The following is a 17,868-nucleotide window of genomic DNA, read 5'->3' on the forward strand; positions in this document are numbered from 1 at the left end:
GGTACGCAAGAGGAATATCCAATCTCCTACCTACCCTTTGGAAACTTTATGCAATGAAATGTTGCAGTTTGGAGTGCTCCTGTTCAGAGTTCCAGTCAGTCAGCGGTACCTTTTTTCAGGTCATTCCCATTCCACACAGAGTTGTTCTGTTTCCTTCCTCCACTCCCTACCACCGCCAACAATTAATCTGCTTTCTTTGGCCACTGAGCAGCCTGTCCTCATTGGGCTACTGTCACAATCCACCGGGTTCCAGTTCCACAAGGAATAGGTCCCTCACCAAAGCACTTCGACAACAAGGGCATCATTGCCGAGGCAGTGAAATCCAAGCAAACCATGGTTAAGCACACAGAATCTGTCTAGCTCAGAAGATGATCCATAGGCCAGCAAGAGTCCACAGTCAGCATCACAGAGAATTCAGCAAAGCACAGCATGGGGTTATGGAAGAGGTAGCCAGCAGCTGCTCAGGCCTTCTAGCAGTTGTTAGTAGTGAAGGAGTTTTGGGAATTGCTTATTCACAAGTAGCACAATGACTCTGGCTGTGTCATGACTCCTTGGCCTGGGTTTGGGCCTTCTGGTGCCATTATTCATGAGGACTGGGTGATGGTTCTACCAAGGTCATCTTCTGGAGCTTCAGGAGTTCTGTAGCAGGTCTCAACCCAGAGGGCTCCTCAAGGACTGGTTTTAAGAGGACCCTTCCTTCCCAAGTTCCTTGATCTGTGAGGTGTCTCTGCTTCACCCTCCAAATCTACTACCAGATCAGGACTAGGCCTGGCAGCTGCTTTTGTTGTGAAGTTCCTCCCTTCAGGTTTCTCCTCCCCGAAGGTTTCTTGTACTTCTGGTAACCTTGGGTTCCCCATGAATGGTGGGGCTGAATTGGCTAAGTAAGGAGAACTGAGTTCACACATGCACACAGGGAGGCGGCGTTTTTTGACTCCACCAGGATTCAGTTTGTGCATTTAGCAGAATCGCATGGTAAAGCTTCTCTTGATGGCAGGACTTCACACAGCATGTTGGGAGGGGTTGGAAATATTAAACACGAAGGATTCAGGTGAGGTGGACATTTAATGTTTGAATTTAAATTTGTTATGTAAAACTATATATATATGTATGTATGTATGTATGTATGTATGTATGTATGAATGAAAAGAAAGCATTAAACACACACACACACACACACACACACACACACACACACACAAAACAACAACCCCCACATGCTTCCCTGTATATAGAAAATGCATGTCCGTGAGAGAGGTTCAACCCCAGCCTTCTCAACTTGCTGTTTACTTTTTGAAGTGGAATGGTCTTTTTCATGGAATAGCATTAAAAATAGGATTCCTTCCCCTTTACCTCCCCCTTGCTGCACCCCACCCCCACCCCCGGTCCCATTGCCCAAAGTGATTCAGTCCAGGACAAGCTTTATCACTTGATTCTGCTCCAGATTTAGCCAGCAGATTCGGGGGAAACAGCAGAATTTCAGTGGTTAGAGGATTCCACGGCAGTTCAGAAGTGGCAGTTGGGTGCTTGGCCCCCATGTGGGGGAAGGGCGCCTGCGGACCTCATTAATATGCACTGGGTACAGTCTGGGGTGGGGTGGAAAGGAGAGCAAGGAGTTCCTGCTCCCCCCCCCCCCAAATGCTTGGAAAGTGCAGGGTCGTGGGAGAGGGGAAGGGTGGCGAGGCCCCTGGAGCTACAGAAGGAATGGCGACCAGGCCTCTTCTCTGCTCCACCTGCTTCCTCATCCCGCCTGCCAGGCATTTGCTTTGCCCCCAGGCGCACGCCGTCCCTTACGGCATCCCCGGCTGCCGGATCAAGCTGGCCTCCGCACCGGCCCTGGTACCCCTACGCTACCTCACGGTGCCCGTTGCCTTGCGCCAACAGCCCACCGCCAACCCTCTCTCTCATCTCGCCCTGCCAGGAAACCCTTGCGACGAGCTGCGCTTAACCTTCCCCGTGCGGGACGGGGTAGTTTTGGAGCCCTTCCGCCTCCAGCACAACTTGGCTGTCAGCAACCACGTCTTCCAGCTCAGGGACTCGGTTTACAAGACTCTGATGCTCAGGTGAGAGAACCACCCTCTTTCCCCCCCCCCCCCCGTCGCCATTGTGCTTCCTGCAGAGGAGCTCATTTCCTCCCACCAGGGTCACCGGGAACGCTCTGTTGGGAACAGAGAGAGCATCCGTGCTTCAGAGTCTGCACAGGAACAAGGAGAGGAATTGTCTGTGACCCAGAAAGGTCTTCCTTGTTCCTTGGACCTTTTCAGCTCCTTAAGACTAGAGAGCCCCCTATTTCACTTTGTCAGGCCTATGGGGCCTTTGGCCCTCCAGATGTTGCCAGACTCCAAATCCCATCAACCCCCAGCCAAAGTGTTCGGTTCTGATGGATCATGGGAGCTTGAGTCCAACAGCACCCCCCTGCACTAGACAACGAATCAGCTTTTCGTTGCCATTTTTCGAAAGGCGTTCCATTTGCTTTCCCCAGGCCTGACTTGGAGCTGCAGTTCAAATGCTACCATCACGAGGACCGACAGATGAACACCAACTGGCCAGCCTCAGTGCAGGTCAGCGTGAACGCCACTCCCCTGACCATTGAGCGGGGAGACAACAAGACATCACACAAGCCGCTCTACCTAAAACAGGTGTGCCAGCCTGGCAGGAACACCATCCAGATCACCGTCACTGCTTGCTGCTGTGTAAGTTGCCTCTTGGATTCCTTCCCTCCCCAACACCCCCCCCCCCCGATCTCTTGTTCCCACAGCTGCATGGAGCCCACTGTTGAGTCGCCTCTGTTTACCCAGGAGAACACCCTGCAACTGTGCCTTCTCTGTGGCGTATCCCCTTCAAATTCATTGTGGGGATCCGCTAAATACTTTGAATGTTCCTATGGCCGGGTAAAAATATTGAGGCCTTGTATGAGAAATAGCCAAATGCTCTCACTGTACCTCTTTAAACAGTTATGGCTTCCCCTCCAAGCATCCTGAGAACTGTAGTATGTAAAGGGTGATGAGAGTCCTAAGGAGACCCCTGTTCCCTTCACAGAGCTACAGTTCCCAGAGTTCCCTGAGAAGAGGGATTGATTAACCACTCTGGGAATTGTAGTGCTGCCGGGGGAAGAGAATAAGAGTCTCTTAAAAGTGCTTGGCCCCCTTAACATACTACAGTTATTGGCATTCTTTAGGGGAAGCGATGGTTGCTTAGGTTCAATAGTGCTTTCAGTGTTTGTATGTGGCCTCAGTGGTGCATTTTGCACATAGCACATCCGTGCAGGAGCGGCAGGTGGCGATGCAGAGCCCTGAAGCTCACAAGCAGGATAGGACGGCCATAGGTCACCTGTCCCAGGGTTGCTCCTCAGCACCTGCTAGTCAGAGACATGCTGCCTCTGTGGATTTGTTGCTCTGATTTTTTGAGAAGGGGGCGAAACCCTCTCTTTCCTATTCACTTTGTTCGTGCCGTGCATGGAATTTCCCGAGACACAGCCGCTAACCTCTCTTCTCCTCCTTTCTTCCCAGTCTCATCTCTTCGTCCTGCAGCTGGTCCACAGGCCCTCTGTGAGGTCTGTTTTGCAAGGCTTGATAAAAAAACGGCTTCTGCCAGCGGAGCACTGCATCACCAAAAGTGAGTTATGCGCTCAAAGAGCATAAGGAGAACCTGCTGGATCTGGGTAAATTCCCATCCAGCCCAGCATCCTCTTTGCACAGTGGCCAAGCAGATGCCCACGGGAAGCCCACACGTTAAGGCAGGAGTGCAACAGCACTCTCCCTCCTTGTGCTTCCCAGCAAACTGGCATTCAGAGGCTTACTTAATACTGGAGGCAGGCCTGTGTGGTGGAAAGGGGGGCAACCTGGTACATTTTTACTGGGCCTTGAAAAGCTAGGCTGGCCAAGGAGCCCTGCTGGGCTTACGCTGTCATGCCAAGAACACCCTGTGCTTCCCAGCCAACTGGGGTCTGATTGGAGATAATCGTGGCTGGTAGTCATTTGTAGCTTTATCCCTCCATGAATTTGTCTAAGCTCCTTTTAAAACCGCGCAGTTTGCCATCCATCGCTACATTTCGTGGTAGCGAATGTCAGGAGCTCGTCCTACACTCGAGTAGGACCCTGGCAGAGACACATGCCCGACTGGCATGTTCTCTCCCTCCTGGTCGATCGTTCGGGAGCTTCAAAAGCTTTCTTCAGCCCGAACATCACAGCGACCGATGCCAACCGACACCGGCACACTTAGGGATCTGCAGAGTCTTCGCAGCTTGCGTAACAGATCTCAGCAACTCAGCATTTTGGCTAATCTACCTTATTTACATATAAACACAAACAGAGCACTGCAACACGGCTCACTCTTGAGCATCAGACAGCAAAGAGAAAGAACAAAGGACAATAGTCCCACTTCACAGAACACAGTAACACAAACATCCTGTCTCCGTCACTTCCTGCTTTGTGGAGTCAAAACACACACTGTCATGTGAAAGACAACAATCCCATGACTGCAATCATGGAGCAGGAATTCTAACAGCAACCTCCGTAGTTCAACTGTGTGCTCTCCTGCCTATGAATTTTGTGATGGAGGCCAAAGAGCCCTGCTGTTTGCAACAACGTCCCTTTTCCTTCCCGATCCTTAGTAAAGCGAAACTTCAGCAGCGGCACAATCCCTGGAACTCCAGGTCCAAATGGGGAAGATGGAGTGGAGCAAACGGCCATCAAGGTGTCTCTGAAGTGCCCCATTACTTTCCGGAGAATCCAGCTTCCTGCCAGGGGTCATGATTGCAGGCACATACAGGTGAGTCTTTGGTCATACAGCCTTCCTTCCCATTCTGCTGCATCACTGCAGCCTCATAGAATTGAGCTCCACCAATGGCACTGTTATCTACCGCTGCCCCTCCAAAGTTTGCAGAGTGGCTTCTGCCCCCTTGCCCGTGTGATCTCCCATCTAGGCAGCAGCTGAACTGCCTCGTCAGGCCATTTTTAGATATCTAGAATGGGGAGGAGGTTTTCTTCGGCTGCTGTTACTCCAAGACCAGGGGTTGTGTCCTGCTAACTTCCGCTGAGAGTAGACCCAATAAAATTAATGGGCCTAACCTTGCCATGCCAATTAATTTCAGTGGGTCTACTCTGAGGGATGCTGGCACACATTTAAAGCACATTCAGCACTCGGCACAGAATCCTGGGAACTAGTTTGTTAACCAGGCAGAGGACCTTCTCAGTAGTGGCACCCGCCCTGTGGAATGCACTCCCTTCAGATGTCAAGGAAATAAAAAACTACCTGACTTTTAGAAGACATCTGAAGGCAAACCTGTTTAGGGAAGTTTTTAATGTTTGATCATGTTTTTAATATTTCGTTGGGAGCCGCCCAGAGTGGCTGGGGAAACCCAGCCAGATGGGCAGGGTAGAAATGCTATTATTATTATTATTATTATTATTATTATTATTATTATTATTTTGCTAGAAATTGTGGCTCTGTGAGGGGCAAACTACAGTTCTCAGGATCCTTGGGAACAGGGGTTGCACTGTCAATATGAGTGTGTGTGTGTGTGTGTGTGTGTGTGTGTGGTGCAGCCTGAGTGTGACTAACATTGGATACAACCGTAAATGGCTGCCCCCTCTTTGGGGAAATCTACATCATCTTCCCAACCAAATTCCCTGTCTTTTGCTCAGTGCTTTGACCTGGAGTCCTATCTGCAGCTGAACTGTGAAAGGGGGACGTGGAGGTGTCCTGTTTGCAAGTGAGTATTTGTGGGTGGGGCCCATGACCTTTGCAGGAGCGGGTAGCATCTATGAAATGCAAGAATGCAGTCAGCAAAGCAGTAAAAGCACTCAGGAAGAACCCTCCTGGATCAGACTAGCCACTCAAACCCCAGCATCCTGTTTTCCATAGCGGCCAATCGGATGCTTCTTAGAAACTCACAGGCAGGGCATGAAGGCAATAGCTCTCCTCTGTTGACTATAGTACCTCACAGTGCTACTGACCTGCTGTGCCACTCTGGCAAGATGGCTCCCTCTCTCTGCCCTGTCTATTTCTTGTGCCAAATGTCTGCTAAACTTCAGTAATAGTGAACAAACCATGGGGACTTGTGTGGGACATGGAGAAGGGGAAAGAAGCGGTTGAGAATCTGTATGTGTGTGTCAGAGACGAGGAACCTGTGGCCCTGCAGATTTGGGGCTCCCAGTTCCCATAAGCATCAGCCAGAATGGTCAATAGTCAGGGATAATGGGAGTTGTAGTCTAGCGACGCCTGAACAATTGCAAGACCCCATCTTCAGTATATGTAAAAAAGGTAAAGGTAAAGGGACCCCTGACCATTAGGTCCAGTCGTGGCCGGCTGTGGGGTTGCGGCACTCATCTCGCTTTACTGGCCGAGGGAGCCGGCGTACAGCTTCCGGGTCATGTGGCCAGCATGACGAAGCCGCTTCTGGCGAACCAGAGCAGCGCATGGAAATGCCGTTTACCTTTCTACCAGAGCGGTACCTGTTTATCTACTTGCACTTTGACGTGCTTTCGAACTGCTAGGTTGGCAGGAGCAGGGACTGAGCAACAGGAGTTCACCCCGTCACGGGGATTCGAATCGCCGACCTTCTGATCGGCAACCCACAGCGCCACCCACGTCCCTCAGTATATGTAGTCAGAAGCATATGGCAAGCCCCCAGCCTTTACACTTCTCTGAGCAGTGTTTGTTGCTACCACCGCTATTACTGCTGACTATTGTACCCTTTGCTTTGTTCTCAGTAAAACAGCCCTGTTGGAGGGACTCGAAGTGGATCAGTACATGTTGGGGATCCTAATCTACATTCAAAAGTAAGTGTCCATTCAGAAAAAGTGAACAGCTACCATCACATCCAGATTTGTGTGTTTGTATTTAGACTTCAGACCATTTGCAAAGCAAAAAAAAAAAAAGGAAGTCAAACCGAAAGAAACCGCATAAATAAGACGGGTTAGCAGAAATAAAAGTTACACAAACCAAAATAAAATTTAATGTTTATAAAAAAAGAGAGAAACTTCAGATTCTGACTATCCCGCCCCAAAATCCCTAGCATCAAGTAATTTAAGTAGGAAATGTGTGGTTTTTGCAGATGTGTGTCTATGCTTTCCACACAGTGGACAGATTACAGTCTCCTTGTGTATTTCCTTAAAATCCGACCCAGATATTGTTCCTTCAGCATGTCGTGCAAAGCACACTGTGTAATAATACGTGCAAGATTTTCACCCCATTTCAAACCGCAAGGACAGGTACGCCCAAAATAGGGCCTATAATTATAATAGTATGGGATTTTCACCACCTGAGGGCAGCCAAGTGCTGGAGCCAGACCCCTCCCCAGCCGATTACCCCTTCCTTTGTGATTTTGTTATGGTTAGACAAAACCTGCTGTGTTGGAATACGAACAGAATGAGAATTCAGGTAGGGAAAGGCCTTAGATCAGAAGAAGAAGAAGAGTTTGGATTTGATATCCCGCTTTATCACTACCCGAAGGAGTCTCAAAGCGGCCAACATTCTCCTTTCCCTTCCTTCCCCACATCAAACACTCTGTGAGGTGAGTGGGGCTGAGAGACTTCAAAGAAGTGTGACTAGCCCAAGGTCAGCTGCATGTGGAGGAGCGGAGAAGCGAACCCGGTTCCCCAGATTACAAGACTACCACTCTTGGGGAAACCTGTGGCCATCCATATATTGCTGCGCTACAACTCCCATCACCGCTGACCATTGAATGGGACTGATGGAAGTTCATCCATATCTAGAGGGCCACAGCTTCCCCACCTCTGCCCTAGATAAACTCACTCATCACTGAAACCAGAGGTTTTGGAAACAGAAGAGGCAGTCAGCAGAGACCCATTTTGGAAGAGAGTGCCAGTGCAATGTGGTGTCTTGTCTGACGAGGACAGGAGAGGTCTGGGTTGAATTCTGCGCTCAGCCAGTTAAGCAAACTACAAGAACAGCCGCTGCCTCTTCTTTCCAGGGTTGTTGTGAAGGAAGATGATGATGATGATGATGATGATGAATACCCCGCCCATCTGGCTGGGTTTCCCCAGCCACTTTGGGTGGCTTACAGCACATAAAAAAATGTAAAACATTAAACATAAAAAATTTCCTGATACAGGGTTGCCTTCAGAAAATTGTGGAAATTTTGAAGCAAATATGTATTCTGGGTCAAGGTACAGGCCTGAACAGAGAGGGGTCATTCAGGTAGGACTCTGAGGCAGAAGTCTATGGCCTTAGCAAAGTGAGTGACCCCAACTCCGAAAAGAGTCACTCGCCACATTCTGAAGTAAATGAATATTTACCTCTAAAGAGGCTCCCCAATAAAACTGGCAAGTCCAGAGTCTAAAAGGATGGAACTGCATCGCTGGGCCTGACAAGCCCCAACTCCAGCACCACTACCCCCGAAATTTATACGAGCCAGAAAGCTTTCCGAGAGGCAGAGTTTGGGGGATTGGTCGGCCTGGTTCAAATCCTTGCTGACCCCCGGCTGAGTCACTGGACAGCCGCTGCCCTCAGCCTGACATCCTCCACAGAGTTTCATTTATTCTGCTTATATCCCACGCTCTCAGGCAGCTTACAGTAACGAGGCACGATTACACAGCCCTCGAAGGCAACACAAGACGCACACAATGAAAAACTAAAAGCCAGTCAGCTCTAATATTGCAAGCACAGAACCCGAGGGAGCTCAGACTTTCAGAATATCAAGCAGTCATAAAGGTTCACCATGAGTAGATAAAAAAATGCTTTGCAATGGTTTCTGTACTGTTTTTTTATTATGTTGTTATTATTATTACAACATTTATATCCCTTTTCTCTAAGTTGTTCAAGGTGTATATGGGTCTCCTCCCCTTTCCTTTCACGTGAGGTAGGATAGGCTAAGAGATGGTGACTGGCTCAAGGTTGTCCAGTGAGCTTCAGGGCTGAGTGGGGATTCGAACCCTAGTTTCCCAGGTCTGGGTTCAACATTCTAACCGCTATACCACAGTGGCACTGCTAAGATTTCTAAATTATCCCTGCTTACTGTTGGAGCCACGACCGACAAGGCTTTGCCATGTGTCCCACCTTGCTGATCTTGTATCTGATTCCTGCCTTGTACCCAAGTCAGACCATTGGTCCACCTAGCCCAGTGTTGCTTACACTGACCGGCAGCAGCTGTCCAGGGTTCCAGACAGGAGTTTCTCCCAGCCCTACTTGGAGATGCCAGGGAATGAACATGGGACCTTCTGCATCCAGAGCAGATGCTCTACCTCTGAGCGGCAGCCCTTAAAGGACCTCTGAGCAGGCTGCCTCTGTCTAGCCTGAGATATACAGGGATGCTCACAAGGTGGTTGTGGCAATCAGTGAGATTACAGCCAGAAAACAGATTGTATACTGAAATGCTTATTAATTGTAGCATCTTCTCTTTGCTACTCAGTAACACAGTATCTTGAGTCTAGTGGCTAAAATTCTAGCTCCTGGTGGTGTTTTGTTTTCATCTTTCATCATTTATTTATTTAGACACACAACTTTGTATCCTTCAGCTGTTGCTAGACTGCAACACCCACTACCATCGGCTGTGCTGACTGGGGCTGATGGATGGGAGTCCCAACATCGTCTCCAGGGCATCATGGTTCAGGGCAAGAATGAGGGCCCATATGTTGTTGGACTCCAACTCCCATCAGCCCCAGCCAGCTTGGCCAGTGGTCAGGGATGGAGGGAGTTGTGGTCCTGCAACACCTGAAGTTCCGCGCCCCTGGTTTAGGGAATTGATACCCAAGCAGCTTTATATCCCTCTCCCCAGTGACCCCCATCCCTTCCCTGAATTCTGATTGTGCTTCTCGCTTCCTTCTCGGCCCCAGAGATCCTGCTCTCTCATTAGCATCTGCACCAGAGGTCACAGTTGAGCCTTCCTTGTCCCAGAATACAGAGCAAGACCAGCCAGCATGCAAAACTTCCCTTCTGCCATTTGAGGGCCTCGCGCTCCCAATTTTCACTGCCGGGAAGAAAAATAAAAAAGACAGCATTGCTTTACATAAACAAGAAGGAACCAGATCAAACCTGCTGGGCACTGAGGCAGTGATGTTCCAGCCTTGGTGTATAATTCACTGCATCATTCCCCCTCCCCTTTACTTACACTGCCAAGGACAAATCTTTGAGCCAAAAAAAGGAGGGGGGGGGGACCTGGACCTGTGCCAGCAGCCTGGGAAGTTCTAGAAAACGGGGCTTGTATTTCCATGGAGTCCTGTGCTGAGATGGCAGCCATGGACATCCTGTCAGCCTCAGGTTTTTTATTCTCTAAGGGCCGTTCTGAGCCTGACAAGGTTTGAAATAGAGTTGAAAGCACTCCGTTTTCAGGGCTGCAGGTGGGTGCTTAATTTCCAATGAGCAGAGTTTGAAATTCCATAAACACACATCGTCCAGTGATGGGCCTCCAGCCTCTTGTCTTAAGACAGGGCTGTGAGATGGCTCAGCTCTCAGCCCTCTTGAGGTTGTTCCAAGGGCACACACTTAATCCACCTTTTCCTTGCTATGCTAGAAATGGCCGTGAAGCTGTGCAAACCTACTTTTGTGTGCCGGCTCACAAAGGGCCCTGAATCCAGGCAGCTTTGTGTAGGGGCGCAACTTCTGCAGGCGTAGGAACATAGTGTGGTGTTTACACTTTGCCAAGGCATTCACCCAAAAGGGACGCAGGTGGCTCTGTGGGTTAAACCACAGAGCCTAGGACTTGCTGATCAGAAGGTCGGTGGTTCAAATCCCCGTGACGGGGTGAGCCCCCGTTGCTCAGTCCCTGCTCCTGCCAACCTAGCAGTTCGAAAGCATATCAAAGTACAAGTAGATAAATAGGTACCGTTCCAGCTGGAAGGTAAACGGCATTTCCGTGCGCTGCTCTGGTTCGCCAGACCTGGAAGCTGTACGCTGGCTCCCTCGGCCAGTAAAGCGAGATGAGCGCCGCAACCCCAGAGTCAGCCACGACTGGACCTAATGGTCAGGGGTCCCTTTACCTTTAAGGCATTCATCCACTTAGCTCGGTAGCATCCACACTTGCAGGGGCATATCTCCAAAGTTCCAGGTGGGGCTTGTTCCCAGCCCTGCCCAGAGATGCCAGGGGCTGAGCCAGAAAGACCGTCTGACCATCCTTCCCGTTGCCTCCCTGCCCAGCTCCGAATACGAGGAGATCACCATTGACCCAACGTGCAGCTGGAAGCCGGTGCCCATCAAGCCCGACATCCACATCAAGGAGGAGCAGGACGGGCCTGTGCTGAAGCGCTGCCGCACCATGAGCCCCACCCACATGGTGATGCCCAACGTCATGGAGATGATTGCCGCCCTGGGACCGGGCCCCTCGCCCTTTGGGCCCCTGCAGCCCCCGCCCGCCAGCGGCAGCGACTACACCAGCCAAAGTGAGTCTGCGCCTGGGGCAGAGAGACCTCTCTGGGGGGACTAGGGAAAGGACACTGGGCTGCATCTCAGAGTAGACCCATTGGAATGACTGGACTGAAGGTAGCCATGCCCGAGGGAGGCTCTCTGAGCAGGCCTAGCATGGGAGGCAAGCCTTCGTTCTTCAAGGATGCAGCCTTCCTCCTCCAAGGGAGTCCTGCTTTCCCAGCAGTACAGACTCCCTAGTCCACCTAATGGGTCTTTTGCAGCCCCTGGGTACATTCCCTCTGCCCCTGATCAATACTTATGTCTCCACTTTGTCACCAGAAGTCCAAACCTTTGTACGTACAGTGCTGTTATTGGATCGTTTCGTCCTTGTAAGCTTCCCTATTGTTTATTTTTGTGTTTATTTTATATAACGTCATTGGTTTGAACGGTGTTTTACAGAGCACAAGTGGGTCAGGTCCCTGCCCCAAGGAGCTTACAGGCTAAGATTTGACACTGGATAAAAGCAGAGAAAGGGGACAGAAGGGGAGGCAGAGTGGTTAACAGCGGGAGAACTTTTGTGGCTTCTTCCAGTTAGTTACACATACGTGGACGCAGTTCTAGCAAGGAATGGGCGCTGAGGGCTGAGTTAGGCGGAAAGAGAAAAGAGATGGTGCACAGAACAGAATGAACATGACTAATTTAGTGTCATTAATTTGAATGTGCCTACACATTGTACATTTAAAGCATATCTCTCCCCTCCCCTGAACCCTGAGAACTGTAGTTTGTTAAGGGTGCTGGGAATTGTAGCTCTGTGACATGTTGTTGTTGAGGTTGATGACGATGATGACGACAACATTATCATAACAGTGGTACTTCGGGTTACAGACGTTTCAGGTTACAGACTCAGCTAACCCAGAAATAGTACCTCGGGTTAAGAACTTTGCTTCAGGATGAGAACAGAAATTGCGCAGCAGCAGCAGGAGGCCCCATTAGCTAAAGTGGTGCTTCAGGTTAAGAACAGTTTCAGATTAAGAACGGACCTCCAGAACGAATTAAGTTCTTAACCCGAGGTACCACTGTATTATTATATTTATATCCCAAGGCAGTTTACAGATAAAAATTGCTAAAAATATAGAAAAAAGCAATCATTTAAAAGCAATTAAATGCTGACAGAATTAAAACTATATATATGTATAAAATCTGTTCAAAACATACAAATACAGTGGTACCTCGGGTTAAGAATTTAATTCATTCCGGAGGTCTGTTCTTAACTTGAAACTGTTCTTAACCTGAAGCACCACTTTAGCTAATGGGGCTCCTGCTGCTGCTGCGCCCCCACTGCACGATTTCTGTTCTTATCCTGAAGCAAAGTTCTTAACCCGAGGTACTATTTCTGGGTTAGCGGAGTCTGTAACCTGAAACGTATGTGGTAGCTCGCACATGCCCAAGGATCCTGTCCACATCCTCAGGCTGTAAAATTTGAAAAATATCCATTAACAATGGACATTCAGAGACCAAAGTTACACCCACAGGACGTGTATCAATTATAGTGTCCAAGTCAGAAAGGATCCAAGGGATTCTGTCCACAAAGTGCTAAGCAACTTGTTCACAGCAGACCGTAATTTATAGTCCCCAGGGTTCTTCGGTGCTCTCTCTTAAAGGCCCCAACACTTTAAATATATGGTGTGCACACAGCCTAGAACTACCATTGGATAGAACTCATTATTTTTGCATTTCTGATGGTGGACTTGATCACCCAAATACTAAGCACTTTGTATAAGTACTAACCAATCCCCAAAGGAATTCTCTACCTAGCACTAAGTTTTTATATGGGGTGCAGAGTCCCAAACCACCTCACACGTCTGGTTCTTGCTCACATTCCTGTCCAGAGCCCCTCTTCCATCTTTTGGCTCCTGGAACTGTGCATAAGGAGAGCCATCTCTGTCTCCTGAATTGCCCTTTTGCTCCCCCCCCCCCCCCACTGATTTGGACTTTGCTTCCCTCTCTCAACAGGTTCAAGCTTTTCTGGTCCTGGGACTTTTCCTGACTCCTTCCCTACTGTGAACCCCGGCACCCCAACATTAAATGAATTCAACCAAGGACCTCCCCCCATCTCATACCAGTCTGACATTCCCAGCAGTATGCTGACTCCCGAAAAGCCACCTGCTCCCTCCATCCCTGGACAGGTCAGCACAGATCTCCTCTCAGGGTGGAATGGGAGGTGGGCCAAGGAGGAGGATGGGGCTTACCGTATTTTTCGGACCATAGGGCACACCTAGTTTTTAGGGGGGGAATAAAGGGGGAAAAAATCCATCCCGCTCACTGTCTTGGCTTCGTTTTTAGCCCAAGCTTCCCCTGACCCCAGCCCCCAGAACAGGTCTGGGAGCGGCGGCAAGGTTGCAAGCAGTCTTGCCGCCACTCCGGGAGCTTGCTGGGCTGAGGGCACACTCCGAAGGCTTGCGAATAACTGCCTGAAGCCCAGGGAGCGCAGCGGGAGTTGGCACTTCACTCCCCAGGCTGCAGGCTGCTATCTGCAAGCCTTCAGAGCGCAGCGGGAACTCCTGCTGCGCTCCGAAGGCTTGCGGATAGCTGCCTGAAGAGCGAGAGGGGTCGGTGCGCACCAACCCCTCTCGCTCTCCTGGCTTCAGCGAAAGCCTGCATTCGCTCCATAGGACGCACACACATTTCCCCTTCATTTTTGGAGGGGGAAAAGTGCGTCCTATAGAGCGAAAAATACGGTATTCTGACCAGATGTTCCTTCCGGGATTGCAGCTCAGAGGCAGTTTTAGGGTAGCACAACCCATTCTGCTGCACTGGGGGTGGGGCACCACAACAATGCTCTAGAATGGAGTGTGAGAGGCAGGGGGCTCCAAATTTTAGCATTGACCAGGGCGCTGCTGAAATTTGAGAGCCCAAAGTCTGCCATTGCTCGGCTCCTGCAGCTGCTGTACAGTTCTTGGAGATACTGAGACAACCTGCAAGATTTGTTTCCCACCCCGACATAGAACAATCTTGCTACTGGGTTTTGGAGGAGTTCAGAGTGCAGTTTAGATTCCCACGAACCTCCAGCCGTTTCAGATTTTACTGAACTACAACTCCCAATGTCTCTGGCTATCAGCTGGGCTTGCTGGGGCTGATGGGAATTGTAGTTCAGCAACACCCAGAGGGGCAAAGGCTGCCCACTCCTTTTAGAGGCAGTGCCTTTGAAATAAGAGCTGTAGAAATGGCCCTGGGACCAGAGAGCCTTAGACCCTTTAAGCATCATTTTGCAGGAGATCCGAACATAAAGCCACTCATGTGACAATCAGACAATCATGAGGCTGCAGGATTTTGTTGGGGTTCCCTCTGTAGCCACCAGGGGGCATTGTAGAGCTTACTGAGCCATTTATGTGTTTTCTCCTTATAGATGTTATCTCCTTATAGATGTTGTTGGAACTGAACTCCCATCAGCCTGGCCAGCAATTGGAGATCATTGGTCCTGTTAGCTAGGGATGATGGGAGTTGTAGTCCCCAAACATCTGGAGGGCCGAGTTTGGGGGTTCCTGCCATATACTTGTTGCAGTATAAATCCCATGATCTCCAATTGCTGGCCAGGCTAATGGGAGTTCAGTTCCAACAACATCTGGAGGGGCCACAGTTCCCCACCCCAAATTCCTGCTGTGTAGTACCATAGCGGGGACACGGGTGGCGCTGTGGGTTAAAGCACAGAGCCTAGGACTTGCCGATCAGAAGGTTGGCGGTTCGAATCCCCGCGACGGGGTGAGCTCCTGTTGCTCGGTCCCTGCTCCTGCCAGCCTAGCAGTTCGAAAGCACGTCAAAGTGCAAGTAGATAAATGGGTACCGCTCCGGCGGGAAGGTAAACAGCGTTTCCGTGTGCTGCTCTGATTCGCTGCTGCTCTGCTGGCCACATGACCCAGAAGCTGTATGCCAGTTCCCTCGGCCAATAAAGCGAGATGAGCGCCACAACCCCAGAGTCGGCCACGACTGGACCTAATGGTCAGGGGTCCCTTTACCTTTACCCTAGTACCATAGCATATGCAAACACCTGTGACTTTACTATTGCCATATTTCTTTCCAATGTGCAAAACTGCCAACCAACATACCCAGAGATGGGGGTGCGGCAAGTGGTGGTGGTCGGGTACAAAATGTGAGGTGTGCTTGCAGCCCTGCCCCAAACGGCACCTCTGCCACTGTGTGTTTCTCAGCGTTCCGTTATCCTCTTTTGCAATTGCAGATGCCCCCGTCTAGCAGGATGGAGACTTCCCACAACCCTATGCAGCAGGGGCTCAACAACCCCAACCTTGGCAGCCAGCAAGGGCAGCAGCTCCACCATCGGAACCCTCCCCCGCCCCAGTCACGGCAGCCCATGGGACAGCCAGCCTCCGGGGGCCAGGCGCACGCAGGAGATCTCGCCTTCAACCCTGGGCCTGGGATGGGAGGTCCACAAGGACCTGGAGAAGGCTCTGAGCCTTCCCTGGATGTAAGTAGTCTTACACTCCCCAAACCCCCCCGCAAACCCTCCCATCGCTTGAGAAGGTCTCACGTGTCTCGCGCCTTGCTGCTCCTCTCAGCACCAGGTGGCCTCAGTTTCAAAGCCGTTTCAAAGCCCCTGTCTGGCTCAGGGGCTGCATTCGCTTCTGGGCAAGCTTCTGAGTGCCACCTGTTAGGAAAGGGCAGGGCCTGCGGCAGAAGTGGGCAGAGCAACAAATGTAGAGGTTGCCTTTGTGACATAGGCTAGTTTTCAGGCACACCACCCCCCTCCATCTTCTGTGCAGAAAAGCAAGAGGTGGTATTATTATTATTATTATTATTATTATTATTACTACTACTACTACTACTACTACTACTACTACTACTACTACTACTATTAATATACTGCCCTATACCCAGAGGTCTCAGGGAGGTTAACAGAACAAAATCAAAATATAAAAACACAAAATATATTTGTTGTTGTTGTTTAGTCGTGTCCGACTCTCCGTGACCCCATGGACCAGAGCATGCATTGGAAACTCACTTTCTTCTCAAAGCTTCTCCTTTTTTATGTCCATGGACTGTTCTTGGCAAAATACTGCAGTGGTTTGCCAGTTCCTTCTCCAGAGTCTAAACTCTCAGCCATGACCTGTCCATCTTGGGTGGCCCTGCACGGCGTAGCTCATAGTTTCTTGGAGTTATTCAAGCCCCTTCGCACGACAAGGCAGTGATCAAAATAAATCAGAATAATCAAAAATAAAAATAAAAACGACAACCTAATAACCCCTTCCTTCCAAAAAACACCCCACATTTTAAAAGGGCTTAGGATGTCATTCAAATCAACCAAAGGCCTTGTTAAAAAGGAACGCTTTTGCCTGGCATGTAAAGGTGTATTGTGAATTTCCCTGGGGAGAGCATCCCACAGACGGGGAGCCACTGCAGAGAAGGCCCTGTTCTCGTGCTGCCACCCTCCGGACCTCTCAAGGACGAGGCACATGAAGGAGGGCCTCAGAAGATGATCTCAGGGTCTGGGTAGGTTCATATGGAAAGAGGTGGTCCTTGAGGTGTTGCGGTCCTGAGCCGTTGTCCGACTCTGGCCCTGCCCACCCCTGGCATGTGGCCCTCAGACAGTAAAAGGTTGCTCCCCACCCCTGCTACAGTCGCTATCATGGTTTCCCACCCCCTTTTCTATTTTTTGGGTCTTGCCTGAGGATTGAGCATTTCACTGTCAGGCTATTCAGGGAACCTAAGAACTGGGACGCTAAACCCACAGAGACAAGGCAGCTGGTTCTGTCAGTCCTTTGGGGAAGGAAGAAGGCAGACATGGCTCCTTCCGCCTTGTTCAGCTACTTGCATCAACTGCAGCTGGTGGAACTCCTTGGCCCTGGCCTTGTTCCTAGCTTGGCTCTTGGTTTGCTGGTCCGTTTTTGGTGCGAAGCTTCCCTGGTGGCGCTCAGCTCCCTTCAGGCAGGTGGCTTAATTCGTCTTCCTCTGCCTCATGCCTACTTCATTTGCAGTTAAGGTGCAGCACTCCCCTTGATTCCTATCTGGAGCATAGGAAGCTGCGCAGTACAGCTTTAGTCCATCTATTGTCAACACTGGCCAGCAGCAAATCTCCAGGCTTTTAGATAACTATCAGCCATGATGGCTGTGTAGTACCTCTGGCATTAGAGGCAGTAGGTCTCTGAATATCAGTCACTAGAACTCACAGGTGACCAATTTTCTGTGTCCTGGTCCTGGAATTAATGGGGAAATGCTTTAATCAAGGAAAGAGAGTGTATCTCTTCCAATGATCAGACCTTGACTTGACTTTTAGGAGGGAACCTTCATTCTGTGAGTGATCAAAAAATATTTCCATGGTGCATCATGCAGAACGCATCCTTGCATCTTGCAAGAGCTTTACCTATCCTCTCCCCTGAAGAATCTTCTGGGCGTGTTTTTGATTCTGAAGTCCAGGTCCTACTCTGGATGCTCATTGCACTGCTGTTCAGCTCAAAAGTGTAGAAGTTGCTTATTTATATAGCGCCATCTGCCCACGTGGCTCCTTATAAAGGACAGAGATGACAAATCCCTGCCCCAGGGGGCTTACAATCTAAA

General features: G+C 50.0%; 1 protein-coding gene and 1 long non-coding RNA gene across 2 annotated transcripts in view; one reads left to right on the plus strand and one right to left on the minus strand.

The window, feature by feature from the left end:
- Positions 1-17,868, plus strand: part of ZMIZ2 (zinc finger MIZ-type containing 2) — a 104,936-nt gene that overhangs the window by 84,843 nt on the left and 2,225 nt on the right. Inside the window, exons 10-18 of the mRNA XM_083713481.1 lie at positions 1,919-2,060; positions 2,480-2,690; positions 3,507-3,612; positions 4,610-4,767; positions 5,643-5,710; positions 6,711-6,779; positions 11,095-11,336; positions 13,315-13,487; positions 15,536-15,781. Coding sequence (XP_083569607.1) covers positions 1,919-2,060; positions 2,480-2,690; positions 3,507-3,612; positions 4,610-4,767; positions 5,643-5,710; positions 6,711-6,779; positions 11,095-11,336; positions 13,315-13,487; positions 15,536-15,781 — 1,415 coding nt within the window. The remainder of the gene's footprint in view (positions 1-1,918; positions 2,061-2,479; positions 2,691-3,506; positions 3,613-4,609; positions 4,768-5,642; positions 5,711-6,710; positions 6,780-11,094; positions 11,337-13,314; positions 13,488-15,535; positions 15,782-17,868) is intronic.
- Positions 1-17,868, minus strand: part of LOC310832248 — a 51,710-nt gene that overhangs the window by 5,064 nt on the left and 28,778 nt on the right. The window lies entirely within an intron of this gene.

This window comes from Podarcis gaigeae, assembly GCF_964106915.1.
Source record: "Podarcis gaigeae genome assembly, chromosome: 15".
Classification (NCBI taxonomy): domain Eukaryota; kingdom Metazoa; phylum Chordata; class Lepidosauria; order Squamata; family Lacertidae; genus Podarcis; species Podarcis gaigeae.